General features: G+C 38.6%; 1 protein-coding gene across 4 annotated transcripts in view; it reads right to left on the reverse strand.

The window, feature by feature from the left end:
* The window catches only part of DGKD (diacylglycerol kinase delta), an 80,477-nt gene that overhangs the window by 21,569 nt on the left and 32,458 nt on the right, over positions 1-26,450 (reverse strand). For 3 of the 4 annotated variants that reach the window (XM_060768123.2, XM_060768124.2, XM_067465894.1), the window contains 9 exons: positions 10,368-10,472; positions 8,835-8,967; positions 7,881-7,987; positions 7,506-7,631; positions 6,014-6,116; positions 5,095-5,257; positions 3,742-3,850; positions 2,464-2,603; positions 1,316-1,400 (listed from right to left, as the gene is read on the reverse strand). In XM_060768123.2, coding sequence (XP_060624106.2) covers positions 1,316-1,400; positions 2,464-2,603; positions 3,742-3,850; positions 5,095-5,257; positions 6,014-6,116; positions 7,506-7,631; positions 7,881-7,987; positions 8,835-8,967; positions 10,368-10,472 — 1,071 coding nt within the window. Of the gene's footprint in view, positions 1-1,315; positions 1,401-2,463; positions 2,604-3,741; positions 3,851-5,094; positions 5,258-6,013; positions 6,117-7,505; positions 7,632-7,880; positions 7,988-8,834; positions 8,968-10,367; positions 10,473-25,198; positions 25,277-26,450 lie in introns of those variants that run through there. The other variant, XM_060768125.2, reaches the window with a different exon arrangement.

Here is a 26,450-nt window from a genome sequence, read left to right on the forward strand (position 1 = left end):
ATTCAGATGTAGATAATTGTATTACAGTATACGAGCACTCAGCACATGGCTTATTTGTTTCTTTGTTTCAGATAACAATACACATATTATTACAACTGACTCCGCAGTGAGCATTCAAAGTGCATCATGGTAAAGTGACTTGGTATTTGCTGCACAGCTGCAACAAACAATTGAACTGATCACAAAAAAGTAGTTGGACTATAATACTTTTAATCGATCACTGGAATTGCCATCTGGGGATGAGTCCAACATCCAAGGGCCCATTATTCCCTATCCTAATGTGAAACACAGGAGGAATCTCTGCTCTTAAAGATAAATTTGAGCATAGTAGCCATGCATTCCTCTAGAGGAGGACATCTTAAACTTAAATTGTTATGTATTTATTTTGATGGTATTTTGTTTCTTTGTATTTTATTTTGCTGTATCTGTATTTTATCTTGTAATTTTGGGCTTGGCCTCATGTGAGCCGCCCTGAGTCTCCTTTGGGGAGATGGTGGTGGGGTATAAATAAAGATTATTATTATTATTATTATTATTATTATTATTATTATTTTCCATTCAAGACCCCTTTAGGCATGAGAAATGTTTACCTGATCCCAGGTATATAATATATGAAACAGGTATAAAAATCAAACACTGAGTGATAACAAATCAGTATTTGCAAGGCTTGATAAACACTCTGGTTTTCCTTTTTATAAGATACAGCTAGTGTCTCCTGCAGAAACCGCTGTATACACTGCACAACAGGTTCACGCAAATGTCCAAAACAGCAACTAGATGACCTTCAGAAAACTCCTACTGTTTCCAATTTTCTGGGGACTCCAATGATGAGCTAAGGTGATCTCATTTGGGGTCTGGACTCATAGTTGAAGAAGCAGTGCTCTAGAGCAGGGGTGGGTAAGATGCAGCACACCTGAGTCCACCCCAGACCCATGAAGCCTCGCAGAAGTCTCCCCCTCCCTCAAGTTCTCAGAATTATTTTTTAATCATGCTGATTTTCAGGCAGTATTTTTTGTCCCAAAACGGTGCCAAAACACAGCTGTTTGCTTTCCCCAATCCTCGAAAGCCACCTAGCCATCCAAATCCAAGTTACCCAAAAAGGCATCTGGAAATGCTACTGCATCACTCTGGGCACAGAGTGGAAAAATTGTCTTCAACCTCTACACAGTTGCCCACCTATGCTCTAAAGCTCTTGTTCTTCCGTAGTTTAGGAGATCTTGTCCATATATCACTTTCCTGTTTTAATTTGGTGACACTGGACATTTCTAATTTTGAACCCTTCCCCAACCTTATCCCACATTTTTAAACTGTTTACCTCAGAATCTTCATTGAAATCTTCAGTGCCTATAGAAGCTGATGCTTGACGAGGGAGTTTGGTTTCATACACCATAATGCTCCATCTATAAAACAAGAGATATTAATGTAACATATGGCTCCAACAAGAGTGCTATACACAGAGCTTAGGGGAAGCCTGATTTGACCTATCAATGAGGGAAATTGAAGTTAAAAGTGTTCTCAGCTGTGGCCTCCTGACTGCGGAAGGTGTTCCCCTTGGTAGCTTGTCAGGACTAATGCTCGCTTCATTAAAGTGACAAGAAAAAACATGCCTATTCAATATAGCCATTGAAGCCTAAGTAATTTACTCCAAAATGTTTAAGTGGTTCTAAATCCTTTCAGTCTTTTTAGTTTGTTTTTAACTTGTCAACTTGTCTAATGTGTGTTCAATTTATTTAAATTATTTGTACGGCTTTATTTTAATCTGTTTATGTTGATTTTGTTAGAGCATGTAAGCAAGCAGTGAGTGTGTGTGAACTGCAAAATAAAGTGCATGAAGCCGATTGGTCGGGGAACACATGGGGTGATAGCTGTGGCTAGAACTTTTAGATACTGTTGCAATTTTGTTCAGGCTCAAGCAGGCTGGTGTTCAGACAGTTGGAAGATAGAAGGGGAGAGACGGACTGACTTGCTTCTTGGCTGCTGCAAAGAAGGTATTTCATATGGACAAAGAAATACCATTTAAAATCTCCCTGAAAGGACATTTAGTGAGTTGGTGCAACTGATCATATTGCACATATGTTGTTCTGATTTAAGAAGAATAAACTACTTGTTCTTTACTATTCAACTGCATGGCATATTTTCTTTTCCCTGGCAAGGCAATGTGTGAGCTGATCCAATGTGAACTACATGTGGTTTATTTTACATTATGCCACAGATTTTACTCATATAGCATCCAAAAATGTAAGGCAGGATCTAAATGTTTCACCCATAGCAGTAAGAATGAATCTTCCCTGAAGACTGCCTTTTGAATGTTTGCCTTTTTTGTGTGTAAATCACCCCGAGTCCCTTCAGGGAGAGAGGGCAGTCTAGAAATATATTATTATTATTATTATTATTATTATTATTATTATTATTATTATTAAGCAGACCTTTAGATTCAGACTGATATCATGAAGTAGCCCTTACCTGTCAAGCATTTTGGTACTGGCCCTTTCCAGCTTTTCCAGTATCTGTGGGAGTTGGGTGTCATCATCGCAAGCAGATCCCCAGCCTAGAACACGAGCAAGATCATTGCCTGTGCCTAGAGGCAATACTCCCAGCTGACACTATACACAGGAAAGGTAAAATAAAAAGTAGGAACAATTAAAAAGAAATCCTTCTCCACATTAACCCAGATTCTTGCTTTGTCAATGTAAGAAAGTTAAGGAAAATCAAGGTGATAAAGCAGAGTATTAAAAGAAAGAGCTATCATTCAAATTTTTCCTTTTTCAACATTTTCTTTTTGTCTTTTAACAACCAGAAATTTCAAAAAGAATATATACTCTGTGTACCCTTTCCTGTGTCCCTATTTGAGAATTTATTTGTCATTCTCTCACACATTTACAAATCCATTTGTAATTTTGCTCTGCTTATTTTGATGCTTATTGAATAACACTCAAGAGAATTAGAAGTATTCTCAAAGTATCATAGCCTTGTTTTAACGACAGAAAACCACTGTCGTTAGTGGCCTGGTGTTTAACTGCTGGTCAGAGTTCAGTTTTTCAGTTTATCACTAAGTGGCGCTATTGTCATTTTGAAGAACACATTCATTTCAACAAGGCCCCCTTCCACACAGCTGTATAAAATCCACACTGACCTGGATTATATGGCAGTGTGGACTCAGATAATCCAGTCCAAAGCAGATATTGTGGATTATCTGCCTTGATATCTGCCAGTTTTTCGTAAATGAGAAATACTAACCTAAGAAACCCTGTTGTTGTTGTTCATTCGTTCAGTCGTCTCCGACTCTTCGTGACCTCATGGACCAGCCCACGCCAGAGCTCCCTGTCGGCCGTTACCACCCCCAGCTCCCTCAAGGTCAGTCCAGTCACTTCAAGGATGCCATCCATCCATCTTGCCCTTGGTCGGCCCCTCTTCCTTTTGCCTTCCACTTTCCCCAGCATAATTGTCTTCTCTAGGCTTTCCTGTCTCCTCATGATGTGGCCAAAGTACTTCAACTTTGTCTCTAGTATCTTTCCCTCCAGTGAGCAGTCAGGCTTTATTTCCTGGAGGATGGACTGGTTGGATCTTCTCGCAGTCCAAGGCGAGAAGAAACCCTGCCTTACCATTTAAACTTTACTATACTTTCAGACACAGATATTTATTTTATTTTTATATGCAAAATTATATTTAATAAGAATCTATTTTGCTTTTTATTGTTACAAATAAATTCCATATACAGAAAAATATGGAACTTGGAAATACCTGTTTATGGAGACTGAGGCTGTCAATTTCAGAGAGTACCCATCCAACACTTCCATCCCCACCACAAACCAGAATTCGGAAGGTGTCGAATTTCTGGAATAAACGTAAACTGAAGAGGGAAAAATGTAGATTTATTATCAAACATGAAATTTAAAAAATGGAAGTACAGCTTGCCATTTGAATCTAATGCTTTTTTTATAAGGATAATGAAGACTGACATTACTTGTCAAATTAATCTGAATGGACACATTTGAACATCACAAGCAAATCAACATTCCAAGGAATCCTAGCTTGTTGAAGATGAGCAGTGTTTTGGTGCCATATATAGCTTTTTTATTAAACAGTTCTTCACCCTGGTTCGCTCCCCAAAAGTCAAGATTAATTATCTTGCTCAATGAAAGCGATATAGCCAGAGTCCTATTAGGACTGCTCGCATCACTAGTAACACTAGTAACAATGCATCCGTCTACGGTTTGTTTAGCATCTCTTTCTGTAATCGAGGGTGATTTGCCAGAATGGATAGACACACTGGCTTTTCAACAACTAGAAGTGATTTTCTTGAATTGTTAAATTCACAGACACAATTGATAATTAATGCCACACAGACTCAAGGTTTTTTGGTATTGAAGCATTAATCTTTGTTTTGTTTTTTAAAAAATATATTATTTTTTCAGAACTATAAACATTATTTAATATAAAAACAAAAAATTTAAGGAGTTTTCTGAAAGATAGTAAAATGTTACTACAGTAGATGTGAATGGGTTGAAGTGTACAGTTCAGAAGTGTACAATCTGAGGTCTGTACCTTATATCTCACAATCTGAATTGAGTGGACCCACTGGAGACATTTTATTACCCAGGTACACCAGATCAAGTTTTTGTGTGTTAAAAGACAGCAAAAATGTGGGGTTCTATCTGTCACTAATGTTGGAAGAACTGAGCGAGTTTAGAAGCAGAATGGACTTCTCTCTTAATGATTGGCAGGCATGTGGTGCCGCGTTGTTAGCCGTCCTGAGTCCCTCTGAGGAGGTTGAGATAGGATGGGATATAAAAGCCCTAAATAAATAATAAATAAATAAATCATCCAGGAAAAGAACATATTTTACCCAGCACTTTTAATTTATCATGCCCACCACTTTTAATTTTAATTATTACATTTGGCCCTGCCATTGATTTTAATTGCATCATTGTGTGTTGTTAATGTTATTGCTTTGTTTTTTGTTATTTTGCTATTTGTTGTTGCTGTTGTTTTACTATTGTATTTGGGCTTGGCCTCTTGTAAGCCACACCAAGTCCTTCGGGAGATGGTAGCGGGGTACAAATAAAGGTTTATTATTATTATTATTATTATTACCCGAGGTGAGGCCCTCCATTCATGAGATCAAAGACCTGTGCGGGATTCAGCAGTTGTTTGAATCGTCGTAGAAATTTTACACCCTGGTTATCTCCACTTTTTGAGTTGACAAATACTAGCAAAGGGCTTGTGCAAGAGGGGGGGCATGTGGCTTTCCAGAAACCTAAGTGGAAAAAGCAAAAGCAGAGAAGCAATAAATTATCTTACCAGAGGATTACATTCTTCAGCGTACTAGTAATATTTAGGCAATATACTATACTAAACAACATAGTCGTTTTAATATATTATAAATATGAATGATTTTGGCTAAATATGATAGAAAATACAAGTGGAACAAGCCATAAAGCATTGCAACATGGACCAATTTTGTTCAAAATTCCAATTAACTATGCTACTTCAAAGATATTCAACTGCATCTTCTTTCTGAAAATCTGCTTTCCAGCTTCCTCCTCTCTCCTAACAGTCAAACAGTATTTAATAACTACTGACCATGCTAATTCCTCAATAGAGTAATTTGGGTTTGCTATTTAATGTTCTGCTACCTTAACAGTTCTGTAAATTTAAGTACTACTTCTAGAAGCCTTTTGTGTGTAGAAAATAATGCTACTTGCCTATGGAAAGATCCACACTCAGAGAATGTATATTCACCATTAGTATACAAGATATATTGAGCACTACAATATTATCCAGAAAATAATACTTTAAAAAATTCAAATTATATCCTTGTGGTTAACTCTCTGATTTCTGCAAATTTACAGCCCAGTCCTCTTGCACGTTTAACGAAAGAAAAGGTGCAATGGGAGGGGGAGGGAAGCTGTTATCAAATTCATGTCACTTGTCTTATTAAAATGGTAGCTTGCTGTATTTATGCCTAAATTACAAAACAGGAAAAGTGTAAAAACCATTAATTAATACTTACCATCTGAATCAATGCTGTTGAGAGCTGTAGGAGGGATGACAGATACCTTACAAAGGCCTAGAGGGCATTTGGTTGGTAACAAGTCTCTACACGAGGTATGTACCTGGAACAATGAAATTATAACAGCTAAGTTTTCTAAGCATCCTTTCATTAGTACAGAATTATTTTGCTTCCATTCTGCTATTTGAAAGACTAAGAGATTGGTAAAAACTTGAAAGGATCCAGGAACACACAAGGTTCACAAAGTTCATTGAAATATTTAATGTCTTGGAGTATATGCACTTAGAAAATTAAGATCTAGAAACTTTAGGCTTATATTTTGGACTGGTCTGGAAGTACACATTTTGGTTTATTACTAGCTATGTTTAATTAAATCGAGTATGAGTTGTGGGCTGTACATTCCCATTTTGCCTCCTTTTTGCTTCTGCTTCAACTATGACTTAAAAATCATAATTTTGTGTTATATCTAAAATAGGAAATTGCCTTTCATCCTGCATCTCCAAACTTCAATAAAAACACTGCCTTTCAAGTGTAGGTAAAAAGGTAAAGGTTGTCCCCTGACATTAAGTCCAGTCATGTCTGACTCTGGGGTGTGATGCTCATCTCCATTTCTAAGCCGAAGAGCCAGCGTTGTCCATAGACACCTCCAAGGTCATGTGGCCGGCATGACTGCATGGAGCGCCGTTACCTTCCCGCCAGAGGGTTACCTATTGATCTACTCACATCTGCATGTTTTCAAAGTGCTAGGTTGGCAGAAGCTAGGGCTGACAGTGGAAGCTCACACCGCTCCCTGGAATCGAACCTGCGACCTTTCAGTCAACAAGCTCCGCAGCTCAGTGCTTTAATCCACTGCGCCACCGGGGGCTCAAAAAGTGTAGATTAAACCAGAATTTGCTATTTCAGACATAATGTAAAACACCAAATATGAGTGAAGTCCCAAAGCTGGGTCACAGGGGAGTTCATGGCCACTCATTCCCACCTTATTAAAAACTGTTATATGGAAACTATTCTTAGCCTTACAGTGTTGGTTAGAAGACACTTACAAATCTGGATTCTCTGTTGACATATAAATCCTTACTTTTTATGCAAGTCAATTAATTATGTGTCTTGCTAGACTGAATTATTAAATCAAGCAAGAACTGGCAAAAACTGGATTTGTTAAATTGTTAACAAGTATGACTATTAAGAAGTAAACAAGAATGGGTGAAATTAAATAATAAAACCATTACATAAAATGTTATTGGCAGAAAACAGAGTTTGCTATTTCCCAAAGGCCCAAGGCACATTACTTTGGTGCTATTAAATTCACACACAGATTGGTTTATCTAGTGAATAGCTTTTCAAATTTCAGAAAATAAAGTTATACATTACTTGCACACTGAACAAGGCTTATGTAATTTCATAAAACTAACGAGAGCAACGATGTTTGGTAAAAGTAAGTGAAAAAAAGTATTTCTCTGCCCACACACAACAAAAGAACTGTTCAACTCACCATAGCTTTGCACCAGAGACAGCGCCAGTCTTGCAAGCGCAGGACACTGCCACAGGTTTTATCGCATACTGTGCATTTGGCACTCACTGGTAGGTTTCCTTCAAGCCACTGGTGTGGCATTGAAATCTGCAAAGCAAGCAAATTAGAAATTTATTTCTTTATAGTATCACTATGAGAACCATTTGAATGTCAGCAGATAGTTAAAAAAGCATCTTTGCCTCTTTCACTGCTAAGCTGCTATAATGCATGCCAGAGGGGAGAGCTGTTCTCTCATGCCTTACTTGTACGCTACAGATAATCTTAGCAGAACTAGATAAAACATGCTAGTTACATCTTTGCTAAACTTTTCCACGTAAGAAATGGTTTCATACATACCCCATCTTCATCTTCAATGATATCCTTTCCGATAGAAGCTAGCGTTGTCCATTTGCAGTTATTAGTTGCCCGGACAGCACATCTCTTGTGGGCTTTAAATTTGCACACTGAAAAGGGAGAAAAGAAAATAGATGAATCCAATAATTCAACTTTTTTTTAAAAAAGATACATTTTAAATATATTCTTAAGATACTGTTTATTTCAAATAAATACACACATTACTAAAAAATTCTAGAACAATATAGTAGTCATATCACAAAATAATAGTATTGGCTATCTGCAGAACCAACCCCCCCCCCCCCCCCCCACACACACTAATTCTTACATGGCAAGTCCTTCTTCTAGAACACTTCAAAATAGCATTCAGGACTTAAATTGTTCTACTTCTGTGATATTATTGAGCATCTTAAAGCTCTGTCCCTTTATATCTCATTTCAGAGCTCAGAAACACTTGGCAGAGACTGTCTGAAGACAACCTTAGTACAGAGGCAGACTGATGTAGGATTATGCTTGCTTTTCAGAAATTAATGAGGAATCAATGAACTCCTTCAAGCAGTCCCTGAAAACTAATTCCAGTAAATAGCTCAGTACATATTACTTAGCCCTAGATGTTCCCAGCATGTAGTCTCTACACATATCCATCTCATGTATCATGCATATAGCCCCCAATTTTCATAAGTTTACAGGAATCCTGAGGCAAAATAAATATAGGATCAGACCCTAAGAAGTTTAATTCTCTATCCCCGTTAAACTTATTTTGATATAACTCTTTCCAATTTGCATTTGTGAACAAGCTAGAGTTTTGAAACAGCCTATTTCACTTGCCAGATATCAAGGTTTGACACTGGACAAGAGACTGGACAGCTAAAACCAAACACTGATTTTTGAATAATATGTTTTTGGAATGCCTACCATAATTTTATGTTCAAGCCAGCTATCTTGAAGAAAAGTTACCTTCGCAGGAAAGTCCATGGGATGTGACCCCAGACAATGCCTCCCGACAGACGTTGCAGTATGTTGGTCGAGCGTGTGAACAAGCGTACCAGTTATGCATCCCTGAGAAATGGTCCATACTGTATTGAGTTGACTGAAAATGAATTGATAGAAAACCTATGATGATCTTTCTAAGAGACATCAAAATGAATGTGAGACACTATTTTTAAGTAGCTGCTTTTCAGGAATACTAACTAGGGAATTCCAGACAAGAAACAATGAGGGCCAGTTAATCACCTCCCAACAAAGAATTCCCTCAGGCAGTAAGAAGCCAGACCTTGAAACTGCTAGACCATTAAAGGCTAATCAAGGTGGCCAATTGAAACATTCACACCTACCTCAAACTGACAGTTCTTTCTCCCACCCTGGATATTCCACAGATATATAAACCTTATTTTCCTAGTTTCCAACAGACCTCACAACTTCTAATGCAGGCAAAACACCAGGAGAGAATGATTCTGGAACATATAGCCCGGAAAACTCACAACACAAATTTAATTTTACTAAGTTACGTATTATGGTTATACGTGTTGCCAACATTTTAACTACATTTATGTAAGCCTGTTTTGAGTTAATTTCTTTGTTTTACTTATTCCTTTACTTTTAGTAACTGCCTTGAGAGAAAAAATGTAGTATGCCTTCAGATTTATAGTGATTCTATCACAGGGTTTTATTGGCAAGATTTCTTCGGAGATATCCCTTACTTTCTCTGAGGCTGAGAGACTGGCACTTGCCAGTTTACCCAGTGAGTTTCTATGGCTGAGCAGGGATCACTCAAACTGCTACATTACACTGCCTCTCAGAGAGGAGTATAAAATATGTTTACAGGCAGTCCCCGAGTTATAAACATCTGACTCATAGTTAAAGAATGGGGATGAGGCAACAGGAAGTGACGAAACCTACCCCTAGAAAGGGAAATTCAATCCTGAAAGAGTTATCATGGGGACTTCCTATTTGTATTCTGAATAAATTCCTATAATGAATTAGCCTGCTGGAACAAATACACAAACCAGAATTAATAATAGTTTCATAGTTTTGTGGTTTTCACAAAAAAAAATACTGCTTCTGGAATGCAATCCCATATCCTCCTTTTACTGAACACAATTTTAGTATTGTATGTTATGTAGTAATATCCATTCATGAGAAATTGAAACATTTTCTTTTCTATCTTGTATGACTCATGAGTCAAAAAGCATATTCACTATTTTAAAAAATCATTATTTTTACTGCTAGGACACAGGTTTTCATGTCAACTGACCACAAAATACGAATAATACCTAGAGCTTGGAAATACTAATTTTCAAATTGTTAACCCTACAGCCTGATCACAGTTAATGTTGGCTGGGTATTCTGAAAACGACAGCCAAACAAGTAAATTTGCCATACTCTGATCATACTGCTGAATCCTATACAAACTCTTCACAATATATATGTTGAAGATGGGACTGCATAATAGCATGAAGAATCAATCTATATCTATCCCTAACCAGTTACCTCAAAATGTTCACGGTTTTGTACAGTCTTCAGTGCTGCAATCCAGTCTTCCATTTCTTTTCTGTTATCAGCACACAAGATGAGCTTCCGACATGGAGTAATAACCTGTAAAGGAAGAGAATAATGTACATATCTGTGAGGTTAAAGGATAGAGTTAGGAAAACTGTGGCTACCAAGATGATGTTTGACAGTATCTCTTGTTGGTTCCACTCAGCATAGTTAATGTTTTGGGATGATGGAAATTACAGTCAAACTATGTTGTGACACTAAAGATTCCCTACCAAAACAGAAAGGAAAATGACAAAGGATGTCTGCTATATTAGAGTTTGAGTTTCTACTAAAATCAAACTTCTTTACAAGATACTGAAGAAACTAAAATAACTTGTTGTCCCACAGAGAAATACAATTGAGAAAGAAATTGAGGACTTCCTAAATGACCACTATCTTTTCTAAACAAGCCTTGATTTCTATTCTGTTCCTGAAAAATTCTTTCTGTTGTGTATCTTCACACAGACACAACTATCACCACTACACAACTGGATTGCCTTGCTGTAGACATTTTTTTTCGCTTCTTCTTTTTCAAATAAAGGAATACTGTACATACATGTCTATTCTGTAAAACTCTAAATCTGCTTTAGTGTTTAAGCGTATGTGTGCACACAGGCCCTCTATACAATAATGCTATATGGTTTGTGGAGATTACAAAAAACCAAATGACCTCCAAATACCACCATGACCATTTGTTCCCATATATGAAAAGAAATAATGGTAAGGGTTTGAATAGTCAAATAAACACTTCAAGAAATCTATAAATTATATCTTGTGCACTTTATCTATGGCTTTAAATTTGTTTATTTGGCAGCATAAATGCTATAAGCCATATAATGTGTCAATCAGCCTGTATAATATACATTGAAGTTACCCTGCAAATGTACTGGAGGACTTCAAAAACCATAACTACAAACCCTCAGTTTATCACTATTTTAGGTAATAAATGCTAAGACAAACACAAGGAATTAAAACAGTCAACCACCAATCTTTTTTTCCTTATATACCATTTTTGAACAGCAACATTTTATTTGAAATACAATAACTTTCATGCTTTCTGATTTCTGACATTTTATAAAGTGATTAAAAATGTTTAAAATATTCACATGCTAAAATAAGTGTTCCTTTAAAAACTGGCTGGAATTTACCAAGAGATAGAATTCAGCATTTATTGAGAAAGTGTTGTGTTTAGTAGAACCATCATTTCCACTAGCATTTCATGGGCATCTATATAGAAGCAGGACCACCTTAAGCCTTTGTCAGATTGGAAACTTCTATAGATCAGAATTGGAAAAGGCCACTAGGCATTTTCTGGAAGCAGAATTAAGGCAGGTCCAATTCAAGCCAGTTTACAGACGACTATCCATATCCTTAGACAAAGTTACTTTGTCATCACAATATGAGTCCCTGCCTTTGAAATGTATTGTTGAGATGTATCATCTATATATATAAATCTGTTAGGTTGGTTCAATGGGACAGCAAAACTCCACAACCCCCCAACGAAACTTAACCAAAATTCCCATGCCCATAACACAACCCACAAGGTACAAACATATCTACTCAAAATGAAAAACAACACAACAACACACTCACAAAACGGCAAAACAACAAAACTCAACCCCCCCAACGAAACTTAACCAAAATTCCCATACCTATAACACAACCCACAAGGTACAAACATATCTACTCAAAATGAAAAACAACACAACAACACACTCACAAAACGGCAAAACAACAAAACTAAAAAAAACCCAACGAAACTTAACCAAATTTCCCATGCCCATAACACAACCCACAAAGTACAAACATATCTACTCAAAATGAAAAACAACACAACAACACACTCACAAAACGGCAAAACAACTGAGCATGCGCATTGGCACGCAGCCGCAAGTTCCCTGGCGTGCGCACACAGCCTTCCAGCCAACGTTCCCTCTGCGGAAGCCATGCCCACTCCAAGCCCCACCGCGCCGCTTCCCGCACACACACACACCCTGCCGCACGCACACACACAACCCCACGCTCCATCACTCCCCCCGCCGCCACACACATACACGCAACCCCACGCTCCATCACTCCCCCTGCCGCCACACGCACACACGCAACCCCACTCCCCCCGCCGCCGCACACACACACGCAACCCCACGCTCCATCACTCCCCCGCCGCCGCACACACATGCAACCCCACGCTCCATCACTCCCCCCGCCGCCGCACACACACACGCAACCCCACGCTCCATCACTCCCCCGCCACCACACAAACACACGCAACCCCACTCCCCCCGCCGCCGCACACACACACACAACCCCACGCTCCATCACTCCCCCCGACGCCGCACACACACACACAACCCCACGCTCCATCACTCCCCCCACCGCCGCACACACACACGCAACCCCACGCTCCATCACTCCCCCCGCCACCGCACACACACACGCAACTCCCCTGCCACAATCTTACCTCCTTTTACTTCATGCCACCTCCAAACCCCACCCTGCCCCTTCCCGCCCTGTCAAAATCCAGGAAAGACAGGAAGGAAGGAAAGAAGGAAGAAAGAGAAAGGGAGGTAAAGAAAAAGGGGGAAGGAAGGAAAGTTAGAGAAAGAAGGAAGAAGAAAAGGAAAGATGGAAGGAAAGAAGAGAGAGACAGCAGAAGAGAAAGAAAAAGGGGGGAGGAAGGAAAGAGGTAGAGAAGGAAGAAATGAGAGACAGAGGGAGGGAAAGAAAAAAGGGGAAGGAAGGAAGGAGAGAAGGAAAGAAAAAAGGTAATGAAGGAAGGAAAGAGGGAGTGAAGGAAGGGCGAAGATGTAGAGAAAGAGGGAGGGAAGAAAAGAGACCAGAAGAGAAAGAAAAAGGGGGAAGGCACGAAGGAGAGAAGAAAAAAGGGAATGAAGGAAGGAAAGAGGGAGTGAAGGAAGGGGGAAGATGTAGAGAAAGAGGGAGGGAAGGAAAGAAGGAAAGAGAGAAGGAAGAAAAGAGACCAGAAGAGAAAGAAAAAGGGGGAAGGAAGGAAAGAGATAGAGAAGGAAGAGGAGAAGGAAAGATGGGAGGGAAGGAAGGAAGGAAGGAGGGAAAGAAGGAGAGAAAGAGGGAAGGTTGGCCACAGTAATGCATGGCGGGTAAAGGTTGTTATTTCTATGATTATTATGATGCTATTATTCCTATTAGACCCTTTTAGGGGGAATGGGAGAGGTGTCAGGTCCCAGAGGCAATGCATTGCATTATTGTTATTGTTATGATGGTGGTGAAATAAAAGGAAATAAAAAGTGAAAGAAGGAAGCAAACAGGGAGGGAAGAAAGGCAAAGGAAGAAAGGGGGAGGGAATGAAGGAAAGAGAGAAGGATGAAACCAAGTAGTGAAAGAAGGAAAGAAAGAAAGAGGTAGAGAAGGAAGAAAGGAGAGAAAGGGGGAGGAAAAGGGGGAAGGAATAGGTAGGGACCTCTCTTTCATAATAGTCCAGATATCTACCTCAACTTTGATAAGTTTTACTATAGGCCACAGCAACGCGTGGCAGGGCACAGCTAGTTTCAATATAAGCCCGTGATGGTGAACCTATGACACGCGTGTCAGCACTGACACGCATGGCTATTTTTGATGACACGGCTACATGCGGCCAAATACAGAGAAGTACACCTTATAAGAGCCAATCTAATTCCACCCTTAAATTTGTAAAGGCTCTACAAATTTAACATCTGCACGTTTGAGCATTGTTCACTCCATAACTCAGCATGGAGTATACATTTTTCTTATTTAAACTATAAATATTGCAAAAATTATGGGGTTTTTTTCCCTCGAAGTTGACACCCCACCCAAGTTATGCTCAGGTTTTTGGCAAATTTTGACACACCAAGCTCAAATGGTTGCCCATCACTGATATAAGCATTTAATAATATTTGTACTGTTACTGGGCTTTTTAAAATTTACATACCACTATGGAGGTAAAACAAGCAAAACCTACCAGAGGTGTACTATCTAAAATATTTCGACCATATATATTTGTGTATAAGTCATCCACAGGCATAAGCCAAGGGCAGGTTTGTGGGCCAAAGTGATGGATTTTGATATGGCCTGCGGATATGACCCCTGGCTGCTGTCATCAGGAATTCAAAAAGGCCCGCCTGATATAAAGTTAGATGTTTATAACATCTGTTGCTTTACATTGACAATTTAAAAACTTTTAAATTGTCAAGATTTTAGCTGCTGTCTTTCAGTGGCAAGATTCCTGAATGAAATCTGTAAACAGAATGTGTAGCAAATGTGAAGTTCCTTTTTCTATTATTTGCACTGTATTTTATACCTCTTTGCTATGTATATGCTAATAAAGGCATGTTGTATTGTATTGTTGTTGCTTTACCTGTGTCTTTCTTGTTTTTCTCCTGGGATGGACTAAGCTCAGTTGGTGGTTTATTCACAAATAAGCAACTAGAAGATCAGTCGCCTCACCTTGCCTCGCCTGGTGTTGCTGCTGCAGGTGGTGCCCCATGCTTGCACTCTTTTTCTAACTCTTTCTCTGGATCTAGCAGTATTGCGCATTTCTCTCCTCTGACTCCTAGGTGGCAAAATGACAGAGCTGCCACCACCGCTGTTATGGAACCTGGATGTCACCATTACAGCCAGTCCTTTAACCCATCATGGGCATCTTGCCACCCAGTAACTCAAGGAAAGAAGAATGCTACTGCTACTGCTGCTGCTGCTACCAGAGCCAGAGAAGAATCCAGAAGAGGAGCAGGAGCACTGGATCTCACCAAACAAGGAAAGGACAGCAGCAGCACGAGCAATAGGTGAGATGGCAGGCAGCCTGGACAACAAGGAAAGAATGACCTTCTATTTTCATACTTGCGAGTAAACCACCTCTTTTCTATTCCAAGCAGTCCAGAGAGAAAGAGAAGAACCGATTAAGCACAGTACCCCGCTACTTTCTCTGCCGTAGTGCCAAAGAGATGCTGCCATTTTCTTACCTAGGCATTTTGAAAGACCAGAAGTGGTGCCATGAGAAGTACTAACATTGACCTATACATTACATTGACTCAGATTTTGTGGTGTTGACTTTTTTTGGTCAGGAAATCCAGATTTATACACATTTAAATGTACACATGCAGAGGGAAAGAACAAAATATAAAACTGTATGATACAATTGTAAAACAAGTTATTCAGATAAAATACAAAAATACAATGTACTGTAATACAAAGCAAACTGACCAATACATATAATCACAACATACCATATTATGAGACTAATTTCTCCTCCCTTCCTTGGTTATCGTCGCACAGTACTAAAATGCTGCCTTAGTCTAATGTCCTTGATGAAATGCTTCTCATATTATAATAAACTCTTCCCCACTGCTGTCTCCAGGACTTTCCCAACATTTTCCAGCCGTCTTGAAAGCAATGAAAGATGAACTAATCTATTTGGCCAAACATGCAATAAAGTGTCCTTTTATTGGAGTATATGTCACAGTGACCACAAGACACAGAAAAAACAACTAAAGTATACACTGGCTGGGTTTGAGATTAGCCTGAAATATACAGACACATACCAGGAGAGAGATGGTCTAATGATTGTGCTAAATATAGTTATTCTAATGCAGCATACTTCCAAAGCAGCCAACACTAGTGTGTGACAGCGACTGATAACTATAGTTGTTTCCTCTTTATTCACATCCTGCCTGCCCTTTGTACTTTCTCAACCGTGAACTTGCCAAGAGACTGTCATCTATTTTAAAACATTGACTTATAAGGATGTCGATATTTGATATAATAAAAGGTATCCTGGACATAAGCCACGCAAATATTAATATAACATAGGAGTGTGTTATTAGGATCAAAATCTCACATTTCTATCTATTTTTAACTCACTATCTATAAGATAACCCCTGTAATTATCAAATGAAGATCTTCTTTCACATAATTTACAGCATGTTTCCTTAATGTGAATGCCTGCACAGACTCCACGGCTTGTCCCTCCTTCAAACGTGTCCACCAGAAAGGAGAAATGCAGCCGAAGAGGTTCTCTCACAAATCCCACAACAACAAACCAGGGATGAGCTTGCAGAACTGCCTAGTTTGGAAAAAGTCAGCAATGCCATCAGCCAACAAAAAAATAACAAAGCCAGCGGACCTGATTGGATCCCTGCTGAAATCTTTAAAGAGGGAGGACCTGAGCTGACACAACAACTCCACCAGCTCATAGAAAAAGTGTGGGTGACCGAGAAAATCCCAGCAGATTTCAAGGATGCCACCATTATCCCCCTCTTCAAAAAAAAGGGGAAAGAACAGACTGTGGAAACTATCGAGGTATCTCCCTTCTAATCTCAGCTGGGAAAATCCTCGCAAGAATCCTTGCAAACCGCCTTCTACCCCTCTCAGAAGACACCCTCCCAGAATCCCAGAACAGCTTCCGCCCCTCCAGAGGAACAGTGGACATGATCTTCACTGCACGACAGCTCCATGAAAAATTCAGGGAACAAAATCAATCACTATACATTCCATTCATTGCCTTGCAAAGGCATTCGACACAGTGAATTGCAGCACTCTCTGGACCATCCTCCAGAAAATCAGGTGCCCTAACAAATTTGTGAACATCCTGCGGCTCCTCCATGATGACATGAAGGCAACAGTCTTGAACAGCAGTGGCTCCCAAAGTGACCCATTTAAGGTGGAATCAGGTGTCAAACAGAGGTGTGTTATTGCCTCAACTTTATTCTCCTTCTTCATTGCTATAATACTTCATCTTGTTGACGGGAAGCTTCCCACCGGAGTGGAAATCATCTGTTGGACAGATGGCAAGCTATTTAACCTCAGCAGACTGAAAGCCAAAACCAAGGTTACAACAACATTGTTCTAGAACTCCAGTATGCTGATGACAACAGCGTCTGTGCGCATTCAGAAGAAGACCAACAAGCCACTCTAAACACCTTCGCAGAAGCATACGAGAAGCTTGACCAGAAGCATACGAGAAGCTTGGCCTGTCATTGAACATTGAGAAAACCAAAGTGCTCTTCCAGCAGTCACCAGCCAATCCCTCTTCAATGCCAGAAATACAGCTTAATGCTGTAACATTAGAAAATGTTGACAATTTCCACTACCATGGCAGCCACCTCTCCACCAAAGTCTACATTGACACCGAAATACAACACCGCCTGAGATCTGCGAGTGCAGCATTTTTCTGAATGAAGGAGGGAGTGTTTGAGGACTGGGATACCAAGGTGCTTGTTTATAAAGCTATTGTCCTCACAACCCTGCTATATGCCTGTGAAACGTGGACTGTCTACAGACGTCACATGCAACTCCTAGAATGATTCCATCAGCGCTGCCTCTGGAAAATCCTGCAAATCTTTGGGAAGACAAGCGGACAAATGTTAGCATGCTGAAAGAAGCAGAGACCACCAGCATTGAAGTGGTCCGCCATCAACCCTGCTGGACCGGCCCTGTTGTCCAGATGCCTGACCACCGTCTCCCAAAGCAGTTGCTCTACTCTGAACTCAAGAACGGAAAACGGAATGTTGGTGGACAGGAAAAGAGATTTAAAGATGGGCTCAAAGCCAACCTTAAAAACTCTGGCATAGACACTGAGAACTGGGAAGCCCTGGCCTGTGAGCGTTCCAGCTGTGACCACCAGTGCTGCAGAATTTGAAGAGGCACGAATGGAGGGCGAAAGAGAGAAACGTGTTAAGAGGAAGGCGCATCAAGCCAACCCCGACCGGGACCGCCTTCCACCTGGACACCAATGCCCTCACTGCGGGAGACGATGCAGATCAAGAATAGGGCTCTTTTTCATAAATATTCCCAATTATCAATATTTTCCCCTAAATCTTTAGCCTACGAGATCACCATTAATTTTATTCTATTATCTTCTAAATATATATCTATATAATCTGGAAATTAATTCCTTATTCCTCTTCTCCAAAATGTTCAATTCCAATTTTCTTAGAGAATCCTATCTTTACCTTATTATCTTTATTAAATCTATCATATAATTGGTGATAATGAAACCAGTCATTTATTCCTAACTCTTTTTCTTTGATTAAGTACCTCTGTAAGTTCTTATTTCCTCATTAAATATTGGCTTTAACATTGCGTCCAAAGGGCGCAGCCATAAAGGGTTTTTTTGTTTCATACCCACTTTATATCTTTTCCAGATCACTAGAAGACAAGCTCTTGCAGTATGTCTATAGAAGTCTTTATTAATCTTATCCTTTTCATGCCATAAGTACGCAAGTCAACCGAATCTGAGGTTATATCCCTCTAAATTGAATAAAGCTCGATTTTCTAATCTTATCCACTCTTTTTAACCAACTGAAGCCTACCACTTCAGAATAATATCTAAGGTCCGCAGCGGTAAGGCTTCTCTATCTTTGAAATCTATTTGGTTTTTATAAGCTAAATTTACCAATAAGGAGCGAAGGTTTTTGAACAATGGAGGAAAGATTTGATCAAATGTATATGGAATGGAGGAAAAGCTAGAATTGCTTATAAAACGCTTTCCTAGAAATCTGAACCAATTAGTTATACAGGTCATTTAACATTAGTTCAAAGGCTTCAAGTTGCCCATATCTGATCATGAGCTACAATGGCACCAGTCCTGCTCTAGAATTAATTGCTTGAAAAACTACAAAAATAATGGGGAAGAAACAAAGGTAGGTGGGAATAAGGGGAGATGAAAGTAGTTAACTCATTTTCTGTTTTTCTTCCATCCAAATAGGGGAGGAAAACTGACAATAAGGTTTCAGAGACAAATCTGCATTGGTGATTAATTTTATTTGACAAGAATGTATATTTAAAAGATGAGAAAATGGACTTAAATGGGGCACATTATAACTCATACAGATTAATGTGCAGCCCCATTTAATGCTTACTTTTATACTTACTTTAAAAACAGATTAGACAAAATGGCATATTGGGTAGAATTCAGACTAACCTGGGAAACTACTCAACCAGTGCACAGGAAGTTTTACACTGTGCCATCCAAGGAAGTAATGAGAGTGATCAGTAATATATCTTTTAAGTCTCCAAGGTCATACACCATACTTTTAACAGAGAGAATACTAGAAAGCTAAGAAACAGCTCCAAATGTATATATGTTTCTATAAAACAGAATTTGAAAAGACATTTCAGGAGTTGTGAAACACGTTTTTAGACATTACCTTTGGTAATACTGTATGTTTATATCAGTTATGTCTACATATAAAGTTTAGATTCCATTTTCTTTGTCTCTTTATCTCATCTGAGGTTGCAAGAGAAACACTGACACAAGACAGCTTTCTCTGGGGAAAAAGTAATCTTCTAACCCAGGGTCAAATTCCTTTATCCATCTGGAAGTTTATTTCTGTCAAGTCTGAGTTGCAATAAATCTAACACAGATTAATATGTGCAAAAGTGCAAGGAAATTAGACCTAAGAACTAAAAGGCAGACAAAGTGCACTTTACCGCTCCATGAAACAAACAGTTGATTAAGCACTCTTGAGAAGTTATTGATCAAGAGCCAGGAAAGAAAAACCAAAAAGCTGTTACCTTAGACAACTTATTTCCTCAGACACAATACGTGAATAAAAAAGTCAGCTTTAAAAAGCTTTTGTGTGACTCTTTGCTCCAAGGGAGGATAAACTAAGGAAATAGGTGAGAATGTAAAACATATAATTTGACAGTCGAACCAGTTGAAATAAACTACATATCTTAAACACAAAATGCATGTCTCAGAGTTAAGTAACTGCTGGGGCATTATGTGACCCTCACTCAAACGCAAAGCAAAATCAGTGTAACTAAGATATCCTTCTCATTTGTAATAAGAAGTGTATAGAGACCTGATCCAGACTCGTGATTGGGGTGGGGTGGGGAGATTAAGTCAAAAGTAAATTAAATTTCCCCCCAGATCAGGAAAAAAGGGGAAAAGAAAATCAACTGGCACTACTGTAATTTTCACCTCTTAAAATAAACTTGGACCTATGCTGAATTGGGGCCATCCCATGTTCCCTTTCAAGAGAGAGAGAGAGAGAAAATCTTTTAGCTATTCATTGCACATTTAGCACAGTACGCAGTTTAGTGCTCAGGCTTGTAACACTCTGTTCTCTCTTCTCCTGGCTCTTGCTTTGTCACAAGATGAGAAGTACACATTTCCCTTTTTACATAAAAACAATTTCTTTGTATATCTAAACTAAAAATATAGCTTTTTTTCAGAACAACCCAGAATTTTAAAACATGATTTGATGTTGCTTTCTAAAGAGATATCATTGATAAAGGTCAATTCTTATGGTTGCAATACAAATGATAAAGGTCAATTCTTATGGTTGCAATACAAATGCTTTGGATCTCTGTTTGGATCTCTTTTGCAACTTTGTCAAAAATTAAGGAGACCAGACGTCATGATACAAGCAAGGCTTCTTTCCCCCTAGAGATGAAGTGAGCCATTTTTCAGGGATAGAATGACACAGTAGGCCTCCTCAAACCAGCTGCTACTAAACCATCAAAGTCCTTTGGAAATAATGTTTTTGCTAGTACAGAAATGAGCAATTTCTTGTAGGCAGGAAGTCCAATGTGAGAAGTCATAATGCAAGTGTCATAAACACAAGCAAAGTGTATATGTGGTTTACACAGCTATGATGCTAAACTATGGCTAAGCGCTGCCCTGAACATGTACACTGAGGTACAAGGCAGAGTATTTAGCAAAATGACCTTCATAAGTATTGAACAGTATGTTCCAAAATTCTAGTCCATAGGTCTTGTTTGCTGTGACTTATGAGTTGCAGTTGAAAAGATCTGGAGAGCCCCTGTTGCATAAGACATTAGGGTTTCTCTTGTTAGGTAGAATGTTTTGACTGTTTTACATTGTTCTTATTATAGTAAACCACCTGGAGCACTTCATTCTGGAAAGTGGCATAGCTTAAAAAAACAACAAATGAGTGAAAGACATCCATTACTTGTTTACAGGAAAAGGTACACCAAAATTCTTATTCAAAATCCTGCTTTCAAATGAAAATTTAAATGTACAGATTTAAAATTCAGGGGGACACAGGTCTGTTGTCATTGTTCTACCATTTTACTGTCAAAATTTGATTTATTACTTTTACTTCTTGAAAAGAAAAGCAATTTGAACCACGTATTTTGCAAATATGAAATAGATTAAACCAAATATGTTAAATCTAGATTACAAATCAGCCATCTGAAATAGAGGCAGATATCAGATATTACACTCCCAACTAGTAAAACAACTTTCCTCTCAAAGGGAACCAAATTCTACTACAAACAATCTCAACCACTTCCTCATTTCCTTTTTCTTACTCAGTGATAAGTGACCATGTTGTTGAACTCTATTTCCCCCTGAAATACTTGATTCTCATTTTTAATTGAGATGGATATAAAGTAATCTGTAAAGAAATCCTGTTTCAGTAGTAATTAAAGTATAATAGCAATATTTTGGAAACTGACACACAAAATCTATGTATTTTAAAATACAGCACATATATTGTTTTTGTTCTCTTATTTATTTTATGCAACGTATAACACAAGTATCTTTAGTAAATTCCAACCAAGCTTTTCCCAGCTAAAAATAATGTTATAAGCACATACAACACAGCAAACAAATAAATGATACAACTAAAATGTAGTATTGTCACAAGCAGTCGGACCAGAAACTCTGTTTACCAAAGGTCTGCCTTTGATTTACACTTTAGCACAAACAGTGGCCTATTGTGGTTTACCTATACAAATAATAAAACAGTATTTAGAAACTACCTACAGTTTTCCAGGAACTAAGGCAAAATGCCCCATAATAAATTAATACATGATTTCAGCCTCATTTCCATTAAGAAAGAGGAAAATCTGTAAATATCTTACTGTTGTTACTAATACCAACATCTGAATCACAGATTGCCATTGGCAACACATGGACCAAATTTATGTGATTCCTGGTGGCCTTTAATAATTTGAATTAATTTGTGCTTGAGATTTTCAAACTATAAGGAACCTATTATTTTAAATGTACAACTCCCTTTTAAAAATTATTGTTAGTATTATGTTTATTTATACCCCAACATTCTATTTAGAATGTTGTTACAGACAAATGTGTGGATTTAATTTGTGTGTGTATGGATGCACTGTATATCCTGGTACCTGCAGGTTAGGTGTCTGAGGTTTCACCTATATACATCCAACATAACATGTGTTCTGCAAAATTCTTCTGGGTCTTCTGGGCAATTCTATGGAATTTTCTAGGTTCTCCAGCAAAACCCTTAAGGTTTTAAATAGGATTTCACAGTATCCTGTATCCATGTTAAGTTCAAGAATGTATCTCCCATGGACACGTGGTTGAATTGAAATTTATTGTTGTTGTATGCATTCAAGTTACTTCCAATTTATGGAGACCCTAAGGCAAAGTTATGGCCAAATACCATAAAGACACAAGAACCTGTCTCATCTTGGAAGCTACTTTAATGGAGACAGCAAACAAGTGCTAGGTGCTATAGGTTGTATTTTAGAGGAAGGAACAGGCAAAACCACTCTTCAGGATTCTGTGCCTGAGAAAACCCTAAGAAATTCATGGGGCGCCATAGGCTGACAGGTAACTTAAAAAAAAACACACACACACACACAAACACACGGTAATCCTATCTTGGGGTTTTCTCAGCAAGATGTATCCAGAAAGGATTGGCTTTCATTCTCACCTGAGGTTGAAGGAATGTGAATGTTCTTCAGTTTAAATATGTATTGTTCATTTACGTCCCGTCCCCCCCCTAAAAATAAGATACGTACAGTGTGCATAGGAATTTGTTCATGTTTTTCCACAAACTATAGTCTGGCCTATAGCCTGAGGGACTATAAACTGGGCCTCTGTTTAAAAAAATTGACGATTCCTGCTTTGAAATGCCTTTGCAGTTAAAATAACTATGGTTTATGCATTATCTCATAAACCATTGGTTCAAATGTACATGCATACACCATATTTCTGGGGCATGTAACAAGATTTTAAGAGTAATAGAAAAGTAATGTGGCCTAAAAACAGTGGGCATTAAGTCAGCAACAGTTAGCTTCCAAACAACCTTTTATAAAAGCAAGTTTGCTTAACCAATTAAATTATGTGGAAGTCCACTAGGTGACCTTGGCCAAATCTTTTGAACAAAATAAAGAACAAAACAAAACAAAAAACAACCCACAAAACCCTATGATAGGTTCACCTTAGGGCAGTGGTTCTCAACCTGTTGGTCCCCAGATGTTTTGGCTTACAACTCCCAGAAATCCCAGCCAGTTTACCAGCTGTTAGGATTTCTGGGAGTTGAAGGCCAAAACATTTGGAGACTCACATGTTGAGAACCACTGCCTTAGGGTCTCCATTGGTTAGAAATTATGAAAGCACAAAACAACACCATGTCTACTTACAATTCTGTGAAAGTGTAATAGTTGGTGATAAAGGGAGAAGCTAACACACATATTGGAGAGTTGATTTCTGAAACTAATTGTGGTATCGAAAAGTTGGGCAAAATAATTTAGAAGAAAATCCTATGTGTGCCAAGTAAGAGGAATGCTTATAAAAACCAGCCTATATACAGTTTTGCCAAAGCAATTGGTCAGTGTCACTAATCATTCTTTTTCAGAACATCCAGTCTAGTGTAGCAACAACAATCTATCTCCTGGGAAGCCCAGCACAAGTTCTTAACCTAGTCTATAGGTTAACTTGTAAAATAACTCAACCTACATTAAAAGGCTATTTGGAGACATCCCTGAGCGGGTTGGAAGGAGGATAGAATGCAAATATAGCAATGGACTATATCAGGAGCTAAGCTTAAATAAGGAGTGAATTGTCTGCATTTGCAAACAAATTAGCCAGCAACAATGGGACAGAGGAGAACTCAGTTCTACTATTAACACACAGCCATGGATAGCTGAATTTGTGAATGCAGAATCTATGTACACAGAGAGCCAACTGCACTGATTTTGTTAACTTAGCCACGTGTTTCTCTGTGAAATTAGCTTATTGACAACACTCATAGGCTACATGATGCACACATTTCCTTTTTATGATGGGTTTATACATACAAATATAGGATTTTTTAAAGGATCTGGTTCAACTTATATAAAAGAAAAAGCTTTCTAGCCCTCAAACAGGAGACATCTCTTGCAATATGGGGAACTGCCCAGCCTTATGAGGTATAACCTTTCTGGTCCTCAAATAAGGGACATTCCTTATAATAAGGAATATTCTGCAACCCTAATCACAATATCAGCACCCACTTAAGAATAGGCAGTGATAAACATGAAAATGTTCAGAGTGCAAGCAAGAAGTCTTTCTTGCAGTCTGAATATTGTATTAAATACAGAAATACAGTCATGCCAGCCACATGACCTTGGAGGTGTCTCTTTGGTTTAGAAATAGAGATGAGCACCACCTTCACAGTTGGACACGACTAAACTTAATGTCAAGGGGAAACCTTTACCTTACAGAAATCTGATTTCCCCCAGATATGTTGAACAACAACTGCTATCGTAACCAAGGGTCATGCTGGCTGGTAATATTTAATTTCTATTATCCACTTCTTGGCATATATAAGAATTTGTCTTCTCCACACATTACAACAAAAACTTTCACAGAGTACATAGCTTTGCTGCTTTTTCTTACCAATATATGGTTCTCTCCATATTCAAATAGCTACTAAATAGAATGGAAATGCTTAACTTGCAGTCACTGTTGCTTAACAATAGTAGGCACGCTGCTACTTACAGGTATCAAAGACTCTACTCTGGTTTCTTAGCATTTTTGAAGGGCAGATTAATAGGAAACAAAAGGGAGTACTTACGGAAGTTTTGTTCAATTCTTCCTATGGGATAACAGCCAGACCTCTAAGTCTGACTGGCTCTAAAAGCAGCAGCGGCAACACTGCAGAAAATAGAAACATATGCCCCCACCCCTACTGGGAGTGGAAAGCCAATCCCATTTTGGCAAACATACTAGTAAGGGAATGTGTGTCATTCTTTGGGTTGAAGTGATTGGGCTGTGTACAGGATGTGTGCTGGAGAACATATTATTTGTGCTAGTCTTTCAAGCATGTGCATATGTCTTGAACTAGAAAGAGAGCCAGAATAAGAATATTAGAACTAGCAAGTAATAATTTGTGCACAGTTGGAGTGGCTGGAGTTCCACAGCTTATCTTTTTCTGTGTTTTTAAAATGATCCTCTTTCCTACAATATGTGTTTTGGAAATTATCTTGCTGTTAGCATATTGATGAAATTAAGTTTGGGATTGATCAGTTTAATGGCAAAAGGAGATAAAGAGGCAAACATGTAAAGTGTCTTATGGGCAGTAGCTTGCCTTCATGTTATCTGAAAAACGGAGTGTGACTTTTTAATATGCTTTTTGAGAAATGTGTCTCTACATCTGCTAGTTGAGCACCACAAGGACCAGGTGCTAACATTTTATCTTTCTTGGCAAGGAGATGATGAAACTATTAATTGCAGTGACTAATAGACCTGGCCCACTTGTAGAATATTTCACTTGTAAAATATTCTATGCCAAAACAAAACCCAAAACATGGAGATAGTTCCCAACCTTCATTCCCACTCAAACCTTTATGCATGGTTTTCTTTTGAAAAGATTCTGAAGTGCTTTCATTTTGCTGTTCTCAAGCATACTCTATATATTTTTATGATGTGTTAAATAGGCTGAGTCTTCTTTTGCTTTTACCTAGCCCCCTAAAATATGTATGCATGCTTCCAAGTTATCTGTTAATGACCCATGAATTCCCTAAGGTTTTTTTATGGTAAGGAATATGACAAGGTGGTTTTGCCAGTTCTTTCCTTTGAAATATGGCCTAGAGAAGTGGTAAACTGGCTGGGATTTCTGGGAATTGTAAGCCAAAACACCTGAGGACCCACAGGTTGAGAACCACCAGCCTAGAGCATCTACTATTTGTTGGCAGTCTCCAATCTAAGCACTGACCTAACCAGATCCTGCTTAGCTTCCAAATCAAAAGAGATTTGGTATATTTAGGGTCTATCCCAAGATACAGTGTGTGTTTTCATCTTCACTATGAAAAGCCAGTCCTGGTGAG

The sequence above is a fragment of the Anolis sagrei genome, chromosome 3 (genome assembly GCF_037176765.1).
Source record: "Anolis sagrei isolate rAnoSag1 chromosome 3, rAnoSag1.mat, whole genome shotgun sequence".
Taxonomy (NCBI): domain Eukaryota; kingdom Metazoa; phylum Chordata; class Lepidosauria; order Squamata; family Dactyloidae; genus Anolis; species Anolis sagrei.